General features: G+C 50.1%; 1 protein-coding gene across 2 annotated transcripts; it reads left to right on the forward strand.

Annotated features, from left to right (window-relative positions):
• Nucleotides 1-238: 238 nt before the first annotated feature.
• On the forward strand, nucleotides 239-23,828 carry PGM1 (phosphoglucomutase 1). 2 transcript variants are annotated; one of them, XM_058809017.1, is made up of 11 exons: nucleotides 239-536; nucleotides 12,906-13,068; nucleotides 13,818-13,964; nucleotides 14,875-15,000; nucleotides 15,518-15,708; nucleotides 16,051-16,205; nucleotides 16,804-16,919; nucleotides 19,996-20,131; nucleotides 21,545-21,728; nucleotides 22,628-22,762; nucleotides 23,601-23,828. In XM_058809017.1, the coding sequence occupies exons 1-11, from the start codon at nucleotides 291-293 to the stop codon at nucleotides 23,688-23,690; spliced, it is 1,689 nt and encodes a 562-aa protein (XP_058665000.1). In that variant the 5' UTR covers nucleotides 239-290; the 3' UTR covers nucleotides 23,691-23,828. The 2 variants fall into 2 exon arrangements, with proteins under 2 accessions (XP_058665000.1, XP_058664999.1); XM_058809016.1 differs by lacking the exon at nucleotides 239-536 and adding an exon at nucleotides 9,064-9,364.
• The last annotated feature ends 253 nt before the right edge of the window (nucleotides 23,829-24,081 follow it).

Consider the following 24,081-nt stretch of genomic DNA (forward strand, 5'->3'; position numbering starts at 1 on the left):
CCTGGAGGGATTTAAAACCCATGTGGATGTGGCACTTGGGGACATGGCTTAAAGTGGTGGCATTGGCGCTGCTGAGGAACGGCAGCACTTGAAAACCTTCAAGCTCTTTCCTAAACCTAAACCATTCCACGGTTCCATGGCTCGGGTCGAACAGAGCACGGGGACACGGAGGCGCTCGGGGCTGGGCCGGGCCACGTTTGCCACCCGCGGGCGGTGCCTTTAAGGGGCGGTCGCGGGGCCGGGGCGGCCGCGGTTCCCCCGCGGCTCCCGGAACTCCGCCGGCGCCGGCCATGGTGCGGATCGTGACCGTGCAGACCAAGCCCTACGGCGACCAGAAGCCGGGCACCAGCGGGCTGCGCAAGCGGGTGACGGTGTTCCAGAGCAATGCCAACTACACCGAGAACTTCATCCAGAGCATTCTGGCCACCGTGCCGCCCGCCGAGCGCCAGGACGCCACGCTCGTAGTGGGAGGCGACGGCCGCTTCTACATGAGAGACGCCATCCAGCTCATCGTGCGCATCGCCGCCGCCAACGGGGTAAGCACCGAGCGGGAGGGAGCTCTCGGTGTACGGTCCCTCCATACACCGGGGTAAGCACCGAGCCGGGAGGGAGCTCTCAGTGCACGGTCCCTCCGTACACCGGGGTAAGCACCGAGCTGGGAGGGAGCTCTCGGTGTACGGTCCCTCCATACACCGGGGTAAGCACCGAGCCGGGAGGGAGCTCTCGGTGTACGGTCCCTCCGTACACCGGGGTAAGCACCGAGCTGGGAGGGAGCTCTCGGTGTACGGTCCCTCCATACACCGGGGTAAGCCCCGAGCTGGGAGGGAGCTCTCGGTGTACGGTCCCTCCACACACCGGGGTAAGCACCGAGCGGGAGGGAGCTCTCGGTGTACGGTCCCTCCGTACACCGGGGTAAGCACCGAGCTGGGAGGGAGCTCTCGGTGTACGGTCCCTCCGTACACCGGGGTAAGCACCGAGCGGGAGGGAGCTCTCGGTGTACGGTCCCTCCATACACCGGGGTAAGCACCGAGCGGGAGGGAGCTCTCGGTGTGAGGTCCCTCCGTACACCGGGGTGAGCACCGGGTGCGCTCCCCACCCGCAGCCGGCGGAAATTGCTGGCGCTCGGCGTGTCCGCGGCGTGGAAGTAACGCGGTGAGTGACAGATGGATGAGCTGACGGGACAGCTCGCGGTCCGGGCAGGCAAACCCCCCCGGCAGCCTCTGCCTGCCTGCGGGAGAGAGTGGACATTGGCCAGGGCGGAGGTGTGGAGCAAACACGACTTTGCTCTAATTCCTACTTCTTCTGTGGTTGGGGCTTCCAGCTAAAACACAGACCGGCTGTGAGGTGTTGGGAGGGAGCAGCGTTCCCTTCCACAGTATTGGAATGTTTCTCGCTGCTGGGGGATTCCTCCGTGGGTTAGTCCAGCCCAAGGGAATCCCAGCAGGGAGTGTGATACTGATGGGGAGAGATGTGCTGAAGTCAAGTTTGCAGAGGGAGGCTTTCCCCTACATTTACTCTTTTCCAAAGGAAAACTATCCCCTTCTCCTGAGGCACCAGCAGCAAACATTCTTCCTCATAGACCACAAAGAGAGGGGCTGAGGGTGCTGGTGCTTAGGGTAGAACCTTAGAGTTACCTAGTTCAAATTCCCACGTCCCCCAACACCTCTAAATATCTGACTTAGGGAAAAAAATAATAATTTGTGATTGCTGCCTTCTTAAGGCATAAAGAAGCAAATAACTGGTTTGGACTTTTTTTAAGCCATGTAGAAATTTGTCTTTTGTGATGTGTGACAGCTGCTCACCTCTGATTCTATAGCCCAGCATCCTGGGATGCTGCATGCACCTCTGGAAGTGATGGATAGAGCAGCCTTCCCTGATGGCAAAGCAGCAGGCACTGCTTTATTTGTTTGTTCTGGGAGGAGGTTGGAGTTGGAATATGCAGCATTCCTGCCCGAGTGCCCACGCAGACAGGATCCCTGTGGATCACTGTGAATAGGCAGAGTGGGGAACTTGTTCCCTGGGATGAGCTGTTGAGTGTGTGCAGCTTTTTGGATGTTCACCCAGGGCCTGGTGGGCTGTGGCAGCATTCCAGGCACCGGCCTCTCCATCATTTACACTTCAGCTCCATCCAGCAGCAGAGGCCTGGGCTGGAGCCGTGCTGGGGGCTGATGAGGTGTTCTGGAGGGCCGGGAATGTCTCGGATCCTCCCCTGGACCGTGCAGTCCCTCACGTAGGAGCAGAGCTGAGCTCGCTGCCAGAGCTGCAGCAGCGGGTCCCAAGGGCTGCCCTTGCCGGCAGGAATTTGCCTTGGAGCATTTCATCCATGTGAATTCCAAGTGCTGACACAGAATTGGCTCTGAAGGCAGAAAATGTTGGGGAAAGGCAGGAAAAATGGGAGGTGGAGAACTTGATTACAGATATTTACTACATTTTAGCATCTCTGGCCTAAATAAGGCAGTGCAGGCATTGCCAAACTCAAGAGTAGCAAAACTGTCTAAGAAATGAGGTGACTAAAACCAGAGGGTTTCTTTAGCAAATGCAAAGCACTGGTTTGAAATAAATTTTGATGTATTTTGGAGTGCTTGAGGGATGCTTGGTTAGTGGGGTTTCTCTGTAATTGCAAATATCAGTTCCCTGGTGGTTACCACAGTGTAGTTAAGTAAGTCTCCTAAAATCCTCTTTCTTCATAGTAAATATAAAGCGACTGGAAGTTTCCTGCCCTTCAAAGAGAAGGATGGACATCTTCACTCATGGTAAGAAAGTACCCTGCAGAACAGGAACCAGCACATGGAAACTTCTTCCTGCAGCTGTGGCTTTGTCCAGGTGCTGGGGCTCAAACATCTCCTGGTTGTAGCAGCCAGGTCTGGGGGGAAAGCTCAGCAGCCTCATGCTGAGAAAAGCTGAGTAATACTCAGAAAACAAAACTGCTGGAGAAGTGCATTTCTGGTCCTGAGGATGAAGAGGTGGTTGATGAATGCTCTAAAATCACCTGGTTTTAAGATCTGGTTGAACGGTGCTCTCCAGGCACAGGACAGACATGAGGACCACAACCAGTCATCTTTAGTTTTACAGCATAAAAACAAAGGATGCTAAAATTAGCTTGAATTTTGTCTCCATCTGGAATGGTTAATATGGAACTAAGTGTTTATTTTTAAGTTGCAACTACAAACTGAGTAGTTATGAGATTAAGGGGTGTTTATCTTATTTTAAAGTTTGCATTTCTGTGAGTAAACTGAAATTGTTTGCCATTCCCAGCTGGTATCCAGTGTAGCCTGCCAGCTTTGTTTTGGCCTGTGTGCCAGCTTTCTTTGGTATTATTCCCACGTGGTGAGTCTGACTCTTAAATTCCACAAATCAGATCTTCACAGGTCCTGCTGGAGCATCACTGATCAGCAGAATTGTGGCTGTGCAATAATTTCATGTCAAAAAGGGCAGAAACTGTAAATCCAGGTGTGATGATAGAACCAGCACCAGGCTGATGCAGTGACGTTGTCACCTGCTGCTCCCCAAATTTACTGTGCCCTTGGTTCCTTCCTAACTGAACACTTTTCCAAGTGCTCAAAGCTGCCACTCTCAGGCACGTTGCTGGAAAGGTGTTTGGAGTGCCAGGCTGTGCCTTGCATGTTAAACAGTGCCTGCTTTTGTTTTATAGCTGCAGGACAAACAGGGCTTTTATTAGAAATGCTATTCTCTCTCCCCCAGGAAGTTTGGGTTCCTGCCTTGGCTGCTTTAACCTTTCTCTCCCCTCAGTTACCCAGAGAAACCAAGTGCTCAAACCTGTTGCATTTATTTATCACTCTCTCTTTGGTAGCTCCCTTTTTCTTTGTGCTGTTCTGCCACAGCTCCCAGACCAGCTCCCACTGAGATCTTCCCTTTGAGTAAAAGCTCCTGGGACTCAAACCATCAAAATAAAATGCTCCTAAAGAAAGTTCTTCCAAAAAGCAACCAGGGTGAGATGTGGTGATGCTGGATCCTCCAGGCCACTAGGAAAAACCTCAATTTCTGACTTATGTTACTGTTTTTCTCAGAGGCAGAAGGGGAAATTGAGATGTGATATCTGAAGTGAGGAAATAAATACCACTGTGGCTATTTCCTGGCTGCAGATGATGTGGATTTTAGAAGACAGCAGCTGCAGCAGCTCTCACAGCCTCTTTTTACACCAGCCTAGACTCCTTTGGCCTGTAAAGTTAATTGGCTTATGTCAGTTTACAGTGGAAGGTGATTAAGTGGTCAGGTTGTCCAGTTTCAGTGCCCCTTTGGAATTTTAAACTCTGCACTCATGGAACTCCAGCTCAGAGCAAAGAGCTAAGGTGCTTTGCAGTTAATCTCAGCAAATCCAGCAGGCAGAGCTGCAATTCATCCTACCAGGGATTTAGCTGTAATCTCCTGGGACAATGTGCATGAGCAGACACCTGAGCTGGGGCTGGGCTGGCAGGGCAGAAATGCCTTCCCCTTGTCAGGGCAAAGGCTGGGACAGGGAGCTGGGCTGGAGAGCTGCTGTCCAGGGCTTATTCCAAATTTGAGCTCACCAGGATTGAGAAATGCATCCTGTCATGACCCTGAGCTGGCCAAAATATTGATTCATGCTTCAGATGAGGAGCTGAAATGTATTTTAGAAATAAAGAGATAGCTTAGATCAGTAAGAAGTTGCCAGAATTCTGAAGTAATAAAAGTGTAACATGCACACTTATAGTGCATATTCATAGAACAAGCTGCAGAATAACAAAATAATCAGCAGATGTGATGGGTAGAGGACAAACACAGTTGGCAGGATCATCCAGTTATCCAGAAAAACATCACTTCTTGGTTTTAAAAGAAGTTTGGTTTAAGTGAAAATCAGGAAATAAAGCCTCACCAGGAGCACAGGTCCTGAGCTGGGGCACTCGCCCTCAGAGAGGATCTGGTCTGGGTGTGGGAGATTGACCTCAGCCAGTCCTGATGCATTCTGTAGGGAAGCAATTGTTCCCTGGAACAGGATCTCCATGGAAGCTGTGGCTGCCCCTGCATCCCTGGAAATGTCCAAGGCCAGGTTGGACAGAGCATGGAGCCACCTGGGATAGTGGAAAATGTATTTTGGGTTCAGGTGCAGATTTCTGAGAGCACCCAGGGCCAGGGGCTCTATCTCAGCAGGCTGGAGCCAGAAATCCTGGAGCACTGAGGGAATGCTGCTGGGATCCTCTCCTTTTCCCTGGTGCAGGGCAGGACAGCAGCGATAAAGTGCAGATTTTGGGTGTGCTGTGAGGTGGTGTGACCATTGAACAGAAGGTTTCACAATCCTGGTGGCTGGTGAATGCTTCCCTGGAAAGGAAAGTTCAGCCCCTGCCAGTGGGGCAAACCTGGAGATGGGGATTCATTCCCAGCCCTGCCAGCCCTTTTCTTTTCAGCTGTTGTAGGAACAGAACAGTCTCTTCTTTCTCGACTGATTCATATGTGAGTGCACTTGTGCTCTTGAGATGGTGCCAAATATCCTTTTTTGCCCTCTGGAATCTCTACAACAACTTTCAAACTCGGATTTTAAATTAATTCCTAATAGGAACAAAGCATTTTGCAGTGGGAGCAGCTCTCCTTGTATGGCCAATAACACACTTGCAATATATTTAATTTTGGTGCTCCGTTTGTCCTGGCATTACCAAATGTCACTCCCAGCAGTGGCTGCCTGCACCAGAGTCATCCTGGGCAGAAAGTGCCAGATTTTGGCAGCTGCTCAGGAGGGATTTGCAGGGCTCTTGGCACCCTCTTATGGCCGATGTGCAGGGACAGCACCAGCACTGGAGCATTTCTGAGGGCAGGAGCTAAGGGAACGGGATTCTGCCTTAAAGGGGAGTCACAGATGAAGTGTAAAGTGGTTTTACTCCATTTCTGCCCAGGACTTCATGCTGAGTGTCTTGACTGAGCACAGAAAAGGAGCAGGAGATGCCTGTCAGCAGCTGCTTGCTGTCAAAAATTCCTGCAAAACTGGAAAAGGGAGCTTGCAGCTAAACACAGCCCCACAGAGGGGACATTGGCTTTATCTGCCCTCTGAATGGGGACAAAAACCCGGGAGAGGAATGGGGAGGAAAGGAGGAGAGGGCACCCTGGACCTTGGAGAAGCCTAACCCAAGGGTGAACAGGGAATTACTATTCAGTTTGACCTTTCCATGGTGGGTTCCACCCACAATTATTTTTCTTGCCTGAATGCCTACATATAAAATTGTAGCTTGGAGGAAGGCTGGGTTTGTGTCAGAGTGAGGAACTGGCAGAGTCTGGCTCTAACCCTAGCCCTGGTCTCAGGCTTGAGGAAGACTCCAGGTGAAGAAGGCTCCATCTCCCAAAAGAGATGGCACAGCTCCCTCAGGGAGAGGGGATGGGTAGGGACCATGGAATTAAGGCAAAGCAGGAGCTGTGGCTCTGCAATGCTTAATGAATTTAAGCCCTCTCAGAACAGTCTTGTCTTTCTATCATTAAATTTAACAGTTAGTTAATAGTTTTAACTCTGCTCTTGTGTGTGTGAAGTGCAGGACAGTAAAAGGAGAGCTGGCTTAGGAAATATCCCTGTCAGTGCCAGGCTGGCTGTGGAGAGAGGGAGATTCCCTCAGCAGCCTCCACCTGCCATGGGGAATAAGAGATCCAGGGAACAGGAGCACAAGGAAAAGCTGTTAAGACAAACACTGGGGCTGTTTGCTGTAGCAGGGAGGGCATTCAGAGCCCTGATGCCAGAGGACTTTTAGTGAGGAGCTGCCAGGAAGAGGATTATGATCTTTTGTTTGCTGTGCCAGCAGATTGCAGGGAAGCACTTCCAGCTGCAAGGCTAATTAAGCACTGGCAGGGCTTACCTGGAGAAAAACATTCCAAGAACAAGTTAAATCAACTTCCAGGAGGAGACCTGGGTGTCCTTGGTCCAGCTGTGGGGAGGGAGCAGATGACCTGAGGGGTTTGCAATGAGCACTCACCCAGCCAAGCCTCCCAGATCACAGAGCAAAGGACATTTCCCCAGTCCCTGCCCATGCAAAGGTGCTCAGCACCCACCTTTGGTGACATTTTGCACCTCTGAGTCCTCTGGCAGCTGTGTGATCCCCAACCCCTGAGCAGTCCTGGTTAGGCAGTGACTGGCGATTGAGTTTGTCCCAAGAGATGTTGCAGGAAAGCCCTGGGAGCCAGGGAGCACCCCAGGAGTGTGGCTGTCCTTGTCCCTGTACCTTTTATTAATTATTTTAAATTTTTATTTTAATTTTTTATTTCATGTTATATCTATATTAGTTTATATAATGATATATTTATATTATATTACAATAATATATAACATACTTATTATATATTATTATATCATTTTAATATTTCATTTACTAGACTGTGCTTCACTTTATGAACATAAACATTTGCATGAACGACACTCCTGCCCTTAATTAGTTTGATTCCTCTGTCTGCTCCACATGCACTGAATTTCACACAATTCCCACCCTCCCTGGGCTTTTCCCTGCCAGTGAACCCAAGCACATCCCGTGTGCAGTCACAGGAGCTGCTGGGTGTCCTGTGCCCTCCTCCTGTCACTTAATGCCATAGCATTTCCCAGGGCAGCCAGAAGGCAAAGAGCTTGCTGAGGCCTTTTCCTGCCAGGTGCAATTTTGGGAGCTGGATTTTGGGTTCTGTGCCACTAGAGGGAAACCTGGCCCTTTGCACGGGAATAAAGAGAGCTGCAGGATGCTGGAATGGTGTGGGTGGATGAAACACAAAGCAGTTGTGCTGTGTATCCCAGGCAGCCTCACTGCTGGGGTAAAAGGTGTGTTGGGTCACACAAATTATCCAACTCCATTTCAATGTGCTGATGGATAAACCAGGATTGGGGACATGGTCAGTGTGGCCTTGGCAGGGTTAGGGTTTATCTGGATTATCCCAGAGGGCTTTTCCAAACTCTATGGTTCTGTGACATTCTTTGGAAGAAAATATATCAATTATTGCAGCAATGACAGAATCAGCACCACAGGAAAGAGTCCCTGAGCACCTTCAGACCTGCCACAATTCAGCTGTGTGTACACGTCTCCTTTTTGCTGCCTTTAATGGTGGGACAAACAGAATAACTACCAAGTGTCTGTTCTTTAATTGCCCCAGTGATATCTATAAATGGTTTCCAGCAGCCCAGGCAGAGGACTCTGAGTTTTGTTAAAGGCTTGGAGGAAAGGCTGATTTTAGAATCATGGAGTAGTTTGGGTGGGAAGGGACCCTAAAGCCCATCCCATTCCCTCTGCCCTGGGCAGGGACACCTCCCACTATCCCAGGGTGCTCCAAGCCCTGGCCTTGGACACTGACAGGGATGGGAGTTCCACTGCCTTCCCTTCCTTCATTTCCCTTCCCCATGCTTGGGAAGATGAGGCTTCACAGCAGTTTTTTGGGATCCGAGTCTCTTCTGTTTGTGTTTAGGCTGTCCCACAACGAGCAGCGTTATGGGATGCAGTTTCCCCAAACATTTGATAGTTTTTTGTGGTTTGAATCTGGGTGAGACTCGCTGGGGGTGCTCAGCTGAGGCTTTGCAGCCCAAGGCTGCCCAGCTGCTCCTGCTGGGAATTCTCCCTGTGCTTCGGGGAGCCGTGGGAAGTCAGCTTGTCAGGGCAGGAGTCGCATGAGCGAACGGGAGGTAACAGATCTGTTCCCTTCCATTTTAAGAGTGACCTTTAACTCGCCAGACTTTGCAAAATAGCTCCAGCAGGATCCTGCTGGAAGTTTGCCTCCAGAGCCCCAGCGCGCAGCCCTGCCCTGTGGAACTGGGCAAGCACATCCCAGCGGGGCTGGGCTGCTCCCACCTCCCTGCCCCAGGCAGATCCACACGGATCGACGCTGCTGGGCTCCACGGCACGGCCGGGAGCAGTGCCTGTGGCCACCAGGAGGTGACAGAGAGAGCAGCAATCCTTTACAGCGAGGGACAGCGGCGCGGAATTGTGCCTCCTCCCTGACATTGATCCCCCGCCGCAAGTGCGAGGACGCGGCTTCGGTTACAGAAGGTGCAGGGAGCTATTTTTGGGGGCTCAACGGCTCCCCCGAACTCCTGCCTCATAGGTGGGCCATTGCTGTGTCAAGCTTGGGGGTTAATTTTGCCATATTTGGCTTTTTAAATGCACCTGTGTGACAAAGGGCCATGGAAGACGCTCCCCTGCCTGTGGTGACGGTGCCGACCTCTCCCTACGGCGACCAGAAACCGGGAACCAGCGGCCTGAGGAGGAAGACCTTCTTCTTTGAATCCAAGCTGAACTATTTGCAGAATTTTGTCCAGAGTATCTTTTTTTCCATAGACCTAAGGGATCGCCAAGGAGCCTCTCTGGTGGTTGGAGGCGATGGGAGGTACCTCAATAAGTCTGCAGTGGAACTGATTGTCCAAATGGCTGCTGCCAACGGGGTTGGTAAATGTTAAACGGCTGAATTCCTGCGGGGTGTGGCTGAGAAATGCAGAAATCCAGCAGAAATTAGGCGCTGGGAGATTTAATTGCCCCAAAGGCTTTATTCAACTGCTAAGAGTGATGTTTTTAATGGCTGATCAGCTGGGGAGTACAGAAATTACTGTTTTTTCACTCTAAGTGTTGCAGTTGGGCAGAGAATACATGTGGAGAAAGGAAAATAAATTCTGCTGGGGTTTGTGTGTCCTTGTTTTGTGCTTTGACGTGCCCCAAGCTGTTGGCACCTGTGGGTTTTTCAGTCTTTGCACAAGAATATAAACCCCTGATACTGTTCAGAAATGGACTAACAGGGAGAGCCATGAGAGTGGCAAAGGAGAAGAAACAACCATGTTCTGCCTTTCTCACCAGGTGTAAGTTGTGGCTGTGGGATAAATGCTTAGGGAGCCTTTGAAAGTTGATATGAGAGTCAGCAAGTGAGTGACAGCCTTTATAGGGAGCTCAGTTGTGCTGGAATTCTGTGTTTTGGAAGCAGAGCAAGAGGCTTGTGTGTTTGTGGTAGATCATGGTTCATGCCATGGGCTTTTGTCTTTGTTTCCTTCTGCTTTTTAAGAAGAAAAGGCTCTGCAGAGCAAACTTTGTGCCAAGGGACCTGGATTTTAGGAGTTTGTTTGACAAAAAACCTGACAAGGACAGTGTAATCAATAGTGAATGGGAAAAATAGGATGAGAGAATTTTATTCATTTATTTTTAAAATCTTGTGGGGAAAAAAATCTTCAGGCATTACAGATGAATGTCTTCCTTTGAAATCAGTGTATGGGCAGAGCAGAAGAGCTGGAAATGTGCACAGAGCCAGGCTTGGAGTGCCTGACACCAGGACAGATCTGCTGGTGAGGGGAGATCAGGCTCATCTCCACCTGCTCAGACTTTTCTCTCCAGCACTGGGCCCAGGTCTGCCTAAATGGGATTTAGGGGGTGGTTTGGGTGTTTTCCATGGATTTTTCTCCTCAGTCTGGCTGGTGCCTGTCAGTGCTGTGTTCAGGGTGTGGATTGGTGCCTTGGGCTGCATCTCCTGCACAGAAAGGGCTGCAAGGGTGGGCTGGGGACATCCTGGAGCTTCCATGGCCTGGAAAAGCTGTTCCCAGTGTGCAGGAGGTCCCTGTGTGCATCCTCATGGGGCTCTCAGTAAAACCAGTGTGGAATTATTGCCTGGGTGGTTTGGAAGTGCTGTAACACAAACTTGTGCACAAAGTGGGTCTGTTTTGAGAAATCCATGAAAGGTGTTTGTCCATCATTGCAGCCTGAGGTTTTCCTCATAAGAAATTCCCCAGACTCAAAAAGGATGAAGTGTAAATCGTTCAGCACATTGTTACACCGAGCAACCTACCTCAAAGGATTCAGCATTGGATGGGTGGGGAATGGCAGCTGAAAACCTCTGGAAGCCACGGAGGACCCAAATCTCAGAGCAGCTCACATGAAGACGAGTGTTTCTGTTTCTTCCCTTCCTTCCTTGCTGTGGGGAAAAGCTGCAGCTTAGGTGTGCAGGGAAGGCAGGGACAGGGGATTTGATGTGTTCATCCAGCTCTCCTGCAGCTGCTGCCTGCTTTGGCAGGGAAAATCCCTTATTTCCCCTTCCTCTGCAGCATTCCTGGGGCACTGATGCACAGGGTGCTGCAGAACGTCACCCTCACAGGGAAACTGGGGAGCAGGAGGGGAAGCTTTGGAGAGGAGCTTCTGGAGGTCCTGTGAGTTCTCAGGGAAACTGAAGGAGCAAGGTTTGGAGGCTGGAATAAAGCACAGGACTTGTCTGAGAATGGGGCAAAGCAAACCCTGCTTCAAATGAAACAGTAAATGTGTGATCAGTGTGTGGGCACAGCCAGGGCTCCAGTGTGAGCTGCTGTGGGCAAGGCCCTCGGTTTGGGTTTGTAAAGTGCTTTTTTCCCATTTCTGCTGTTATTTTCTGGAGGGGCAGCTCTGCCAGCAGCTGGGCTGTGACAGCTGGACCATGCAATAACTGATGGGCAGCGAGGCTGGGGCTTAGCACCTGGCAGTGCCAGGGGTCAGGAATCACAGCCATCCCTGCCCTTGGCTCAGCACCCACCACAGCCTGGGAATGCTGCTCTTGATTGCTGCTCCAGCTTGGGATGGAATGGAATCCCTCCTCTTTCCCCTGCCTGTTCTGGGTCTGACCCTCTCAGTTGGTGCACAGGGGTCTGGTGAGGTTTTAAATCCTCTCACCTCATCTGGGGCTGCGGGGAGGAGTGTGTTCTTCCAGGGAATTCTGCTCCTCTGGGTTTATTGCCTGGACTCTGAAGGGGCTGTATTGCTCAGCACATTGCTCTGGATGCAATCTTGGAGATATCCCTGGATTTATGGGAAGGAGGAGGAATCTGCAGCTGCTCCCAGGATGTTCAAGTTTTATGTTCTTTTGGCTTCTCTCTGCCCCGCTGTGTGTTTTGAAGGCAGATTTTGAGGCCACAGCCAAGAGGGAATGCTGGGTTTTGTGGTGTTTAATGCCAGCCCTTCGGTACATCCATGTGCAGCATTCATGGAGGAAAATGCTCCAACAGAGCGGGGTCGGATACACCATGGGGAGCTGTGGCAGGAGCAGGGCTGTGCTTTACCTGTTGGCAGAGTTTGGGGTTTGGGCTGAGTGGGAAATAGTGAAGGTGAGAAGACTTTCAGAAAGCTGTGTAAGCAGGCCTCAGAAACAGAAAGAGCAGAGAACTTGGAGCTAGCTGAAAGTAGATAAGTTACAATAGCACAGCAAGCAAGGACAGGAAACAACAGTTTGAGTTTTAGGCTTGGTTAAGATAGACCTTAAGACTGCAGAAAATATGCTTAGCAAGACAGTAGAAGGTTTTAAGCCTAATACTGGAGTATTGTGGATTGTTAATAGAAAACATAAAAACAAGCATTGTGTGAAGCAGGTGTATGTGTGGTTTTAGTGATTGGCTAGAACAATTATCTGTAAACTTTAACAATGTGCTGTTGGCTAGAAAGTTTTTTAAATGCTCTGTACCAAAGAAATCTTTGGCTGCTGCTGGCAGGACATGGAGCTGTTGCCATCTTTCAATTGTCTCAACCACGCAATGAGACTGATGCTCATAAAGCTCAAGGAACGTGTCCCAGCAGTCCCATCCTGTTTGTGCAAACCTCCAACTCTGTCAGTGCAACGGGCCAGAACTGGGCAATAAGTTATGTAAATGAGCAGAAGCCTGATTAATTTTCTTTATTACGAAACCCATTGCTTTTTTATACCCTATTTTGCTACACGTGAACTTGACTGGTCCTTTAATTAAAAGACCCTCACCATTGGTTAATTAATTGGTAAAGAAATCTCCATAACACATTCCATAAGTGCACAGTACCAGGTACAGCAGGTTAAGGTAAGAATTGTTTCTCATTCTTTTCCCTGCTGCTCTCGCAGCCTTTCCCAGCAGGATGCCTGGGGAAGTGCCCGTGTCTCCCCGTGCCAGAGAGCTGCAGCCACAGCACCAGTGTGGGCTGGGCTTTCCCTGAAGCTGTGTGTGCTCCTCCCCGCAGATCGGGCGCCTGGTGATCGGCCAGCACGGGATCCTGTCCACGCCGGCCGTGTCCTGCCTCATCCGCAAGATCAAGGCCATCGGGGGCATCATCCTCACGGCCAGCCACAACCCCGGCGGGCCCAGCGGCGACTTCGGCATCAAGTTCAACATTGCCAACGGAGGTCAGCCCTCTCCCTGCTGCCTCCTGCTCACTGCTGCTATCATTGCTCGTTTCTTGCGTCCCTCTGTGTGATTGAGGCCTTGTCTGACCCAGAGATGGGGTAACTGAGAGGTGCTTAAAAGCTTTTATTCCATTTTCAGTTCCATGTGAAGGGTGAGACAATACAGATGTTATAATTCACACCATCGCAATCAGAAGCAAACTATTCCCTAATTACAATACATTATAAGTATCTCTTGGCCTATCAGCTTCAGTCACCCCATGCTGTAAATGCCTTAAAGCCAATCATCTAAAATTACTCTTCATGGATCCTACTACAATGCATCTTTCATAGTTCAATTTCTCTAAAGTACCTAGTCTTATTTGCAAGGCCACCCTTTGAAATTTGTTTCTAGTTTAATCTCTCTCCCAGCAATTCTAATTCATTTGCCATCTCCATGGCATTTCTAAGTCATCATTTCTTGTCTCAAGGTTTGCATACAGATGCACACTGTGTGAGCCTTCTGCCAGGCTTTGGGAATTCCCTACAAATCCATTTCCAACACCACCCAAGAATCCACATTTCTGTTCACATCCCAGGAATCAGCACCCTGAGCAGTGCTTTCCCTAATGGAGACAGTGATGCTCTGTTCCCCTCATTCCCTGGTGTTCCTCTCCATTCCCAGCCCAGGTCCTTGCTCTGTTCCTCAAGGTCACTCCTCTTGCAGTTGGATTCTTTAACATCTTCCCTTTGCCCATTTCATTTTGCAGGTCCTGCTCCTGAAGCCATCACGGATAAAATTTTCCAAATCAGCAAGAAAATTGAGGAATATGCAATCTGCCCAGATCTCCAGGTGGACTTGGGCACCATTGGGAAGCAGCAGTTTGACTTGGAGAACAAATTTAAGCCATTTACAGGTAAACAAATGTTCTTCCTCTTGGCAAGGGTGAGGAACTGGGGTGTTTCTGTGGCCATTCTGACCTCTCCTTCTCACCTGTTGCATAATCATGTGAGGACATTGCTCCTGGCATTCCTTTATTTATTGATTTTGATTGATATAATCAAAACAGAAGTAGCAAAACCTTCATCCATCAAACTTCCCTAAAATCAAAGGCTGTTTTTTCTGCAAGGCAAACATGTACTTGAAAACAGAAAAATGCAGTTACAGTGCATTTTCCTAATTAAAAATTGCAGAGTTTAATATTTCAACTGATTTTTTTCCATGGTTTCATATATAGAAGTTGTCACCATGAGTGGGAAAGCTGTTACATTTCACATATGACTCTTCTGAGTCAGCAGTAAAATATGAAAATAAATTAGAAAAAGACTTCTTAAAAATACAGCAAGTATTTTTTTACCATCTCCTGGTGCTTGTAATTAACAAAGTTAAAAGATGATAAAAGTTGGTATTTCTCTCAGTCTCCATTTCTTTACAGTGGGATTTTTATGCTGTATTTTGTTTTTATGTTGGCTGCAAAGGTGCAACTTTTTGAACTATGAAGTTCACACTTCCCATTGACTTTGGTGGAAATTAAAGATCTGATTTTATATACATATTTTTAAATTCAAGTGAAGTGAGATTGATCCCTCTTGAAGGATGTCCAGGGAGCCTTAAGTGGGAACAGAGTTTGATTTTGTAGGTCCACTTGTGACCTGATTAGCAGTGAGAGCCTGTAATTAAATTGCTAATTTAGCCCCATTATTGCTGTCCCTATTCTGGGATGTTCAGGGGCTTTGTGCTGAGCTGGGCCCTCAGCACAGCAGCAGGGCTTGGCTATCACAATTCCACGCTGTGAGGGTTGATCCCTGTCTGCTTCTCTTTCCCAGTGGAAATTGTGGACTCTGTGGAAGCCTATGCCAGCATGCTGAGGAACATCTTTGACTTCAGTGCCTTGAAGGAGCTGCTCTCAGGGAAGAACCAGCTCAAGATTCGCATTGATGCCATGCACGGGGGTAAAAGGGCTGGGCTTGGGCACTGTGGGGTCAGGGGTCTCTGGGGATTTGTCACCTACCCCAGACAGGGATGTATATTGCAAGTTTGGGGTTTGGTTTGTAACCCACTGGATTTTTCTTTTTGGGAGCAAACTTTTTATGTCTTGTGTTATTTTCTTTTGTCAAGCGTTGTGTTTTGGGGGATGGGATGAGCTGATCTTTAAAGTCCCTTCCAACCCAAAACATTCTAGGATTCTGTGAAATGTTTCATACAATTCTGAAATGGTTTGGGCTGGGAAGGATCTTAAAGCTCATCCAGTTCCACCCCTGCCACGGGCAGGGACACCTTCCACTGTCCCAGGCTGCCCCAGGCCCTGTCCAGCCTGGCCTGGCACACCTGCAGGGATGGGATGGATTTTGATGTGAGCTCCTAAACCACAAAGCACCCAAAGTGACCCAAACTGAGCAGCCTGAGGTGGGTGGTGCAGAGCTGCCTGGGGGCTGAGCCAGCTCTTTCCCCTCTGTTTTGCTGAGACAGTTGTGGGCCCTTATGTCAAGAAGATCCTGTGTGAGGAGCTGGGAGCCCCAGCAAATTCAGCTGTGAACTGCACCCCCCTGGAGGACTTTGGGGGCCACCACCCTGACCCCAACCTGACCTATGCTGCTGACCTGGTGCAGACCATGAAGACAGGAGAGTACGACTTTGGAGCTGCCTTTGATGGAGATGGGGTAAAGGAGTGCTCGGAGTTCCCCTTCCTTCCCTCTAACCACCTCTGGGGGCTGAGGAGCACCTTTCCTCTGCCTCTCTCTAATCATGAGTGAAGTGAACCACCACAGAAATAGCTGGATACTGTATCAATAATCCCAATTATTGTATTTTAATAACTTTAAACCTTTGAAAAAATCAGCAGGAAGGAGAAACACTGTGGAAGTGCTGCTGTGTAACTTCTTCAAAGCTCTGTGTTTATTTCAGAAAATCTCTGGGGACTGCTGGGTTTATGGGCTGGGCAGAGGGAGCTGGGTTTATGGGCTGGGCAGGGGGCTGAGCTGTGCCTGTGCTGTCTCCCCCAGGACCGGAACATGATTTTGGGCAAGCACGGCTTCTTTGTCAACCCCTCCGACTCGGTGGCCGTCATCGCCGCCAACATCTTCAGCATCCCCTACTTCCAGCAGACAGGGGTGCGCGGCCTGGCCCGCAGCATGCCCACCAGCGGGGCCCTGGACAGGTAACAGCAACCCCCTCTGTGGGCAGGGAGCCCTGCCAGGGCATGGTGTGCCCACCAGCGGGGCCGTGGACAGGCAACAGCAACCCCTGTGGGCAGGCACAGGGCAGAGAGCCCTGCCATGTGGGCATGCTGTGCCCCTTTCCTGAGGTTTCACCCTGACCTGTCCCGTGTGTTTTTGCTCTGGTGAGGAGTGCAGCAGTGCCAGGGCAACAGTGAGGTTTGATGGGTTAAACCCTGCCTGGGGACATAGCAGAGCTGGGCTGAGCTCTTGGCCCTTTCTTTTCCCTACAGATAATCCCAAACAAATTACCTTCTCTACCCTTCTTTTCCTTAAATTTGATAGTGATGCTTTCTTGGTGAAATGCTTTGAGATCTGCAACCTAAAATCGCTTTGAAGAGCTGTGTGTTTGTATCTGTTCTGAAAATGCACATCCCACCCATCTCCCAGATATCACACTGGGATTGTTCTAAATACAGGGATTGTTCCAAAGCAGTGGCATCCCCTGTCTTCAGTGGCACCCCAGCAGAGCTGCTGATCCCATTTCCCCTGGGAACACTGAGACTCCAGGGATGTGACTTGGCCTTCTTACCTTGGCAGGGTGGCCCAGGCCACAAAGATTGCTTTGTATGAGACTCCAACGGGCTGGAAGTTCTTTGGAAACTTGATGGATGCCAACAAACTGTCTCTGTGTGGAGAGGAAAGCTTTGGGACTGGTAAGTCAGCATTCCCAATATCACCCATGATGGTGGTGTTCCTCCTCTTAGTTGTTTATTCTTTAGAGCTTGGGATTTATCTTTCATCTGCAGTTGTTAATACTTGTAAAATATTAAAATATTTAAAAAAGGCTTGGAGGAATTAATGTGGAGATGAACACAATGCTAAAGGATTTGTGAGGTAGGAGCTCCTTCTCTTCCAGTTCTCCAGGAAGGCACATGGAGGTGGAGGTTTGGGGGCCTCTTTAGCAGCCCGGTCACTGAGTCTGTGGGGATTAAATGCAATGCTAAATGTATTTTTCAACTCCTGGTGGCCAGGAAAACCTTCTCAATGTTTTCATTTCTGGAAAGAAATACGGTTTGGAGCACGGAGTTTTATTAGGGAAGGTTTCAGGTCACTATTAAATCTCTGAGCTTAATAGGGCCCTCATTTTCCTGTTCTGGAAACAAAGTATGATTTATAAAGTTTAAATTAACACTTGCCTTTGAACAGTCTAAGTGAGTTATTGAGTCACTGAGAAACCAAGTGAACATCACAAGGAATTTACTGGGGGTGTGCAGGGAAGTGGATGGGAGCAGGATTTGCTCCAGGTCAGAGCAGGGTGCTCAGGACAGTCAGGATTCCCAGGAGGTCTCTGCATTTCCTGAGCCCTCCCTGGAATCTCCCCTGTGGAAATGGGACCTTCCCTGAATGAGCATCTGATTCCTGCACAAAGGCTGAGTGAGTTTTGTCTGAACTCTCCCTGAGATGATGTTTTTCCTATTCTCTCAGCATCTCTGGTGGGATATGCAAGGCACAAGGTCCTGAGGGAATTTCTCACTCAAACTTTGTGTGTTTTTTTACCACCACCCCAGAAAAACCTTTTAGCTTGTGTGTGGGTGCCTTAAACCCCCAGATTCCTGGAGTGAAGTGCTTTGTGGAGCTGGAATGCACAGCTTGACAGGAGAGGATTAGCCCAGCTTTCCTGGGGCTGAGGAAATGGAATCACAGCTCTGTGGGGCTGAGCAGTCTCCAGGGACAATATTTTTACAGTCAGGTATTACTCTGATATGTGGGGCTGGGATTTGGCTGTGGGTTGGAAGAAAAGGTGAATTTCAGAGAACCTGGTATCTCTGTAAGGAAATCTTGAAGTAAATAATGAGTAAAGAAAGATTCTGGAGCTTTGCCCTGAGTGATTTCAGCATGTGCTCAGTTTATATCCTGGACCTTGGCTAATGAGAGGGCACTGGTGCTTCAGGAGGTAAATAAAACCAAATTCCTGGAGCTGCTGATGGGAGTTGATCTCAAATGAGCAGCTCCCCAAAACTGTTTCCACCTTTGTAAGAGCAACAAGCTCAGTTTCTGTCCATCCTTAAGGGACTGCCTCCCAAATCAGTGATTCCAGTCTGAGAGAGGGGTTTGGAATTTTGGCCAGGCAGCAGCACATCCAGGTGGTGGGAGCTGAATGAGTTTGGGGGAACAGATTGGGAAAGGGCCCAGGAGAGTTGGACTCTCCTAAAATGCAAAGGGGATTTCCCATGTGGCAAATGCAGTCAGGAAGGAAAAAGGAGTGAAAAGGGTGAGGAGGGTTGGTTGATAGGAAGTTAATGAGGAGTTGTTTGGAGCTGGACTGAATGGGAGTGTTGAAAGGGAGAGAGGTGAAAGAGCAGCCCAAAGACCCAGTAAAAATTGAAATAAACTGTGGGGCAGTGGGACTGGAGTGCAGCAGCAATTAGAGTAATGAGACATGACAGAATTCCTGCTTGCTTCCCTGGGTATTTTATTCCAGCTATAAGTTGATGCATCACATGGGACTGGTGTTTATTTAGCATTCCTCTGCATCACCTCTGCCCAGCTCTCTCCACCCTGAGGGACCGTGGGGATAATTTATGGCCACATCCACAACAGTGGGATTTGTGCACCACGTAACCCCTGCCCTGCCCCAGCCCTTTCCCAGAGCATTCCCACTCTGGCACTCCTTCAGAGGGTGCCATGGCTGCTCTGCAGTGCTCCTGGCATTTCTTTAATACCTGTTTGGAGGTTTTCCAGAGCAGGAAGGGGAAAACTTTGCATGTGTGGGGCACAGGGTGGAGCTGGCTGGCCACAGGCACCGAGTGTGGGCTGGGTGTGCTCTGGGCCATCTGATCCCATTTCATTTGGGGGCTGTGTAAGGTCCAGCACCTCTCAGGTTTCCCAAGGGATCAGTGCTGTGTGATCCCACTGTGCTCCCAGGGCAAGGCTGGGCTGCCTCTGGCTGCTTCCTGCTCTCCTGGCAGTGCCAGCTTTGGGGGAATTCACAAAGAGAGGTAATGGGCACAAACTGGGGCAGGAAATTCCACCTGAACACGAGGAGGAACTTCCTCACTGTGTGGGACAGATCGCCCAGAGAGGTGTGGAGTCTCCCTCACTGGAAACATCAAAAATCCTGGGCTCAGGGATGGCCCTGCTTGAGCAGGGAGGTTGGACCAGATGCCCCACAGGTCCCTTCCAACCTGATCCACTCTGTGAATCCTCCTTTAACCAGGAGAGGGGCTGTTCCAGCCCCCAGTGAGAGCAGGCTGGAGGCTCTCCTGCTCTCTGCAGGTGGATGGAGCCTCTCCTTGCCCTGCTGCTGCCAGCCCCATGGCTGCTGCTCCTCTCCCTGTTCTGAGGTGATTTTGGGGTTGTTGGGGTGTGGTTCCTCAGGAGGAATGACATTCCCCTTGGTGCTGGGCCAGGAGATGATGCCAGGGTGCTCCTTGGCAGGCAGGACACAACAGCTGCTGAGGAGTTGATGTTCTTGTTGGTGCTCTCCCTCCCAAGCTGCTCTTTTGCATTTGCCTTTTGTTTTTTTTTATTTGATGCCTTTTTTACTGTGCATTCCCTTTTATTTCCTTGGAACAGAGTTAAGGATGTGTGAGCAATGAGTGTGTGTGTGTGTTAAAAGATGCTGAGCGTTTTACTTGGGCTGGAGCAGATGAGATCTGACCCTTTTTAACAACACAGCAGGGATGGAGCTCTGGAAGTGCTGTGCAGGGGATGGGGAGAGGAGACCAGGTGGGGCTGTGGTGTGAGGAGTGGGAACTGGGAGCTGTGTCTGTGCTGTGGCTCCCCCAGGCTCTGACCACATCCGAGAGAAGGACGGGCTGTGGGCAGTGCTGGCCTGGCTCTCCATCCTGGCCGCCCGCAAGCAGAGCGTGGAGGACATCATGAAGGACCACTGGCAGAAGTACGGCAGGAACTTCTTCACCAGGTGGGCAAAGTGCTCCTGACACCTCCCATTCCCTGTCCTGTGCAGAGCAGAGCCCTGGGGGCACCGCTGTGTCGCCATCAGGCTGTTCCTGTGTCGTTCCACTCCCCAAACACTTGGCATTCACCATAGCCCTTTGTGGTGTCCAGCTTTGGATTGTTACTCCAGATTTAAACCTGCTACCAAAGTCTGGACATTTTATACTTGTAAAGCACCTTTTTTATCCTTTTAATTGAGATTTTTTTCCTTCAAGAGTAATTTATGCCATGGGATCAGTATTCTTGAGGCCCCATGTCACAAGTTAATTTGTGATATCTTCAGTGACAGCAGCATCTCACAGAATGGATGCCCAGCCTCGTGGCTCTTATCTACCTGGTTGAGTTCCTGTCCAGCCCCCAAATACTCAAACTGAAGCTGCAGTAGACATGGGACATGGCAAGGGAAGGAATGAGAACCAGCCTGCACACAAGCAGAGGCGGGAACACTGTGAAAGCATTAGGCAGAAATCTTTCAGCTTGGAAGATCTACATGAAAATTCTGTCTCAAATTGCCAAGTGAAAGAACTTGTCTCTCCTTTTTTTTTTTTCTTTTTTCCCCCCAACTCACCAAAAAGCCAGCACACATCTGAGTCATGGAAACCTGGGGGAAAATGCCAAAGTCTAGGATAAAGAGGCAGCCTTTTAGCACTGAGGTATGTGTGCAGAGCAGGCTGAGTGCAGGGCTGGGCAGGTCAGGCAGCAAACAGCAGCACAAATCCTGCTGGCAATGGGAATGTGGACTCTGGGGTCCTGGAGTGGGCTCCAGCCACTCTCTGCTGCCTGTCCTACCCAGGCAGGGACATCAAAGCTGGCACTGGATGTTTTCCTGCTGCAGTCACAGCTGCAGTTTGCTGGGGGGATGCACTGAGGGTGTTCACAGTAACCACGAGGGAGCTGGTGCAGTGCTGGGGGCACAACTGCAGGAAATTCTTGCCAGGCAGTTGGATCTTGGCCCTGGCCCTCAGTCTGTGATACTCAGTGTGAGACAGCACTTTGTGCTTTCATCTCCTGGCACCAAATGCTTGTGATATGCTGTGCTGCATCCCGAGGATGTGTGTGTAGTGCTGCACATGGATCCTCCTCTCTTTCCATAGAATCCCACACTGGGCTGGGTAGGGAGGCACCTTAAAGCCCATCCAGTGCCATGGCAGGGACACCTTCCACTATCCCACGTTGCTCCAAGCCCAGTCCAACCTGGCCTTGGACACTGCCAGGGATCCAGGGACAGCTTCTCTGGGCAATGTGTTCTGGTGCTTGGATGTGCCTTTTCTGCCTGGATGGGAGCAGAGAACACCCCCAGAGCTTGAGAAGCGCATCCCAAACCATCTCAACTCATTGCATCCTCCCTCCTTAATCCCTGTGTGTGGTGCTGGTGCAGGTACGACTATGAGGAGGTGGATGCAGATGCTGCCAACAAAATGATGAAGGATTTGGAGGCGGTGATGTTCGACCGCTCCTTCGTGGGGAAGCAGCTGTCGAGTGGGGACAAGGTGTACACGGTGGAGAAAGCTGACAACTTCGAGTACAACGACCCCGTGGATGGCAGCGTCTCCAGGAACCAGGTGGGCACAGCCTGGCCTGAACTGGGACTGTTTCCTCCATGTCCTCTTTCCATCTAGAGCAGTGCCTGGGAATGCTGTGTCTGGCTCTTGTTTCAGGTTCTGCAGTGTGGGTTAGGATGGGCATTAATCCCTCTGGGAGTGGGGAGAGGGGAGCACAGGAGCTTTCTGTGGGTCCCTGAAGGGGAGGGATGGCGCAGGTGTGGCACAGCCATGCAGGGTGATGCCTGTGAAGGCTGACCTAGAACAGAGACTAGACAGAGTTAAAGAATAAAGTAAGGATTTGTTAAAAGGATAAATGGTTACACGGGCCGCTCCGGGCCCACCGTCATCACACAGAGCCAGCCCGTGCTGCAGTGAGCACTGGGGCAGCCCAGCCCCTTCCTCTGGCAAACTGTCACTAAAAGAGGAATATTGATTTTATCCCTGTATTTAAGAACACTGTTTTGCTGCTGAGGATAGCCAATAAACCCCAAGAGCCCAGCCAGGGCTGCACCCAAGATGAACTGAAATGGTCACAAAATGGTCAACTGGTTACAAAGTCTCTCACTTTTATAAGTTCTGCTCCATTTACATCTTCAAGTTAATTGTCCAAATTTACCTTTAGGTTATGCAGTCTCATGCTTATTTTTCTCTCTTGATTCTGCTGTTGTTTGTGCTCTGGGGCTGAGATTTGGATCATTTGTCCTTGGTGCCCAGCTGGAGCAGGAACTGTTTTGTCTCCCTGCTCTGTGCACAGAGCTCACCATCCCCTAATACGAATCTCAGAATTACACACTAAAGCAGCTCAGAATGTGAAACATATAAAAGCTAAACCTGAGGCACCATGGGGATCATGGAACACCCCTGGGCTACCCATGGTCCCAGAGCTGAGAGCTTCCCTCCCTCCGTGCCCCGAGCAGGGTCTGAGGCTCATCTTCTCCGACGGCTCCCGCATCATCTTCCGGCTGAGCGGCACCGGCAGCGCGGGGGCCACCGTGCGCCTCTACATCGACAGCTACGAGAAGGATGCTCAGAAAATCAACCAAGACCCACAGGTGGGTGCTGCACCTCACTCCTGTCACTGCTGCCTGCCTGAGTCAGCCCTTTCTAAGCCCTGTTTTGCTTGGAGATCTGTGGAGATGACAGGAATTTAGAGAGTCAGAGGTTTGTATCTTTTGTGCCAATATCAATAGGATTATTTTAAAAAGCTCAGTTTGGAGCAAGTATTCCTGAGAATCCCTCACAGCTGCCTCTGCCACAGCACAGTTTTCCTGTCTGTGTTACCCCTGTGCCTGCTTTAAAAAAATCAGTGGATCACAGGATGCAGCTGTACCTAAGGTGAGACTGCCCCGTTCTGCTCTGAGTTCAGTAAATGTTTTGCAACATCATGTACAAATGCTGCTGAGCTCTTGTGGGCACTGCAGGAAAAGAATCCTCCTCTTGTATTTAGGTTTAGCCTGGATATCAGGGAAGGGTTTTTCACCCAGAAGATGGCTGGGTACTGCCCAGGCTCCCCAGGGAATGGTCACAGCCCCAAGGCTGCCAGAGCTCCAGGAGTGTTTGGACAATGCTCCCAGGGACAGGGTGGGATTGTTGGGGTGTCTGTGCATGGCCAGCAGCTGGACTCCATGATCCTTGGAGATCCTTCCAACTCAGGATAGTCTCTGAGTCTGTATTCCCCAGCAAACGCTCTGTGGGCTCTTTGTGCCTAACTTACTGTGCCATAATTGACAAAAAGACTGAAAATCCCCCATGCCCAAAGCAGCCTTTGGTCGGGAGAGCTGAGCTTTGGGTGTCCCAGCCTGGTCTGGGTGCTGAGGGATGCAGTGTGGGAACGCTGCACAGTTCTGTGTGCAGCTCTGCAGTTCTGAGGCCTCTCTTTGCTCCCTGCAGGTGATGCTGGCACCCCTCATTTCCATTGCACTGAAACTTTCCCAGCTCCACGAGAGGACCGGCCGCTCGGGGCCCACCGTCATCACATAGAGCTGCAGTGAGCACTGGGGGAGGCAGCCCAGCCCCTCCCCAGCAAACTGGCACTAAAATAGACATATTGATTTCATCCCTGTATTTAAGAACACTGTTTTGCTGCTAAGGATAGCCAATAAACCCCAGCCCTCAGCACCCCTTGTCCCCTTTGCTGCCTCTCTTTGTCCCCAGCGCTGCTGGAGGTTGGGTGTGGGGCTCCTTACACAACTTTTGGGGCAGCACGTGGGCTCCTGGCTTTTCCTTAAACAAAAAGCTCTAGGAATTATAGAGACACCAAATTCTTCACACACTTTTTTTACTATCTTGGAAACTTTCCTGGGAAAGGAGCACAAATACTTTATCCCAGTTTGGATGAACTTGTTTGTTGAATGGGGACAGTAAGAGCCTT

This window comes from Ammospiza caudacuta, chromosome 7, assembly GCF_027887145.1.
Source record: "Ammospiza caudacuta isolate bAmmCau1 chromosome 7, bAmmCau1.pri, whole genome shotgun sequence".
Taxonomy (NCBI): Eukaryota; Metazoa; Chordata; class Aves; order Passeriformes; family Passerellidae; genus Ammospiza; species Ammospiza caudacuta.

Bases quoted from the DNA above. Each gene is read 5' to 3' on its own strand.
- PGM1 (XM_058809016.1), top strand. From the start codon at position 9,107: ATGGAAGACGCTCCCCTGCCTGTGGTGACGGTGCCGACCTCTCCCTAC. The intron at 13,069-13,817 runs GTCAGCCCTCTC...TTCATTTTGCAG, and splicing joins GTTCAACATTGCCAACGGAG to GTCCTGCTCCTGAAGCCATC. The intron at 20,132-21,544 runs GTGGGCAAAGTG...GTGCTGGTGCAG, and splicing joins GGCAGGAACTTCTTCACCAG to GTACGACTATGAGGAGGTGG.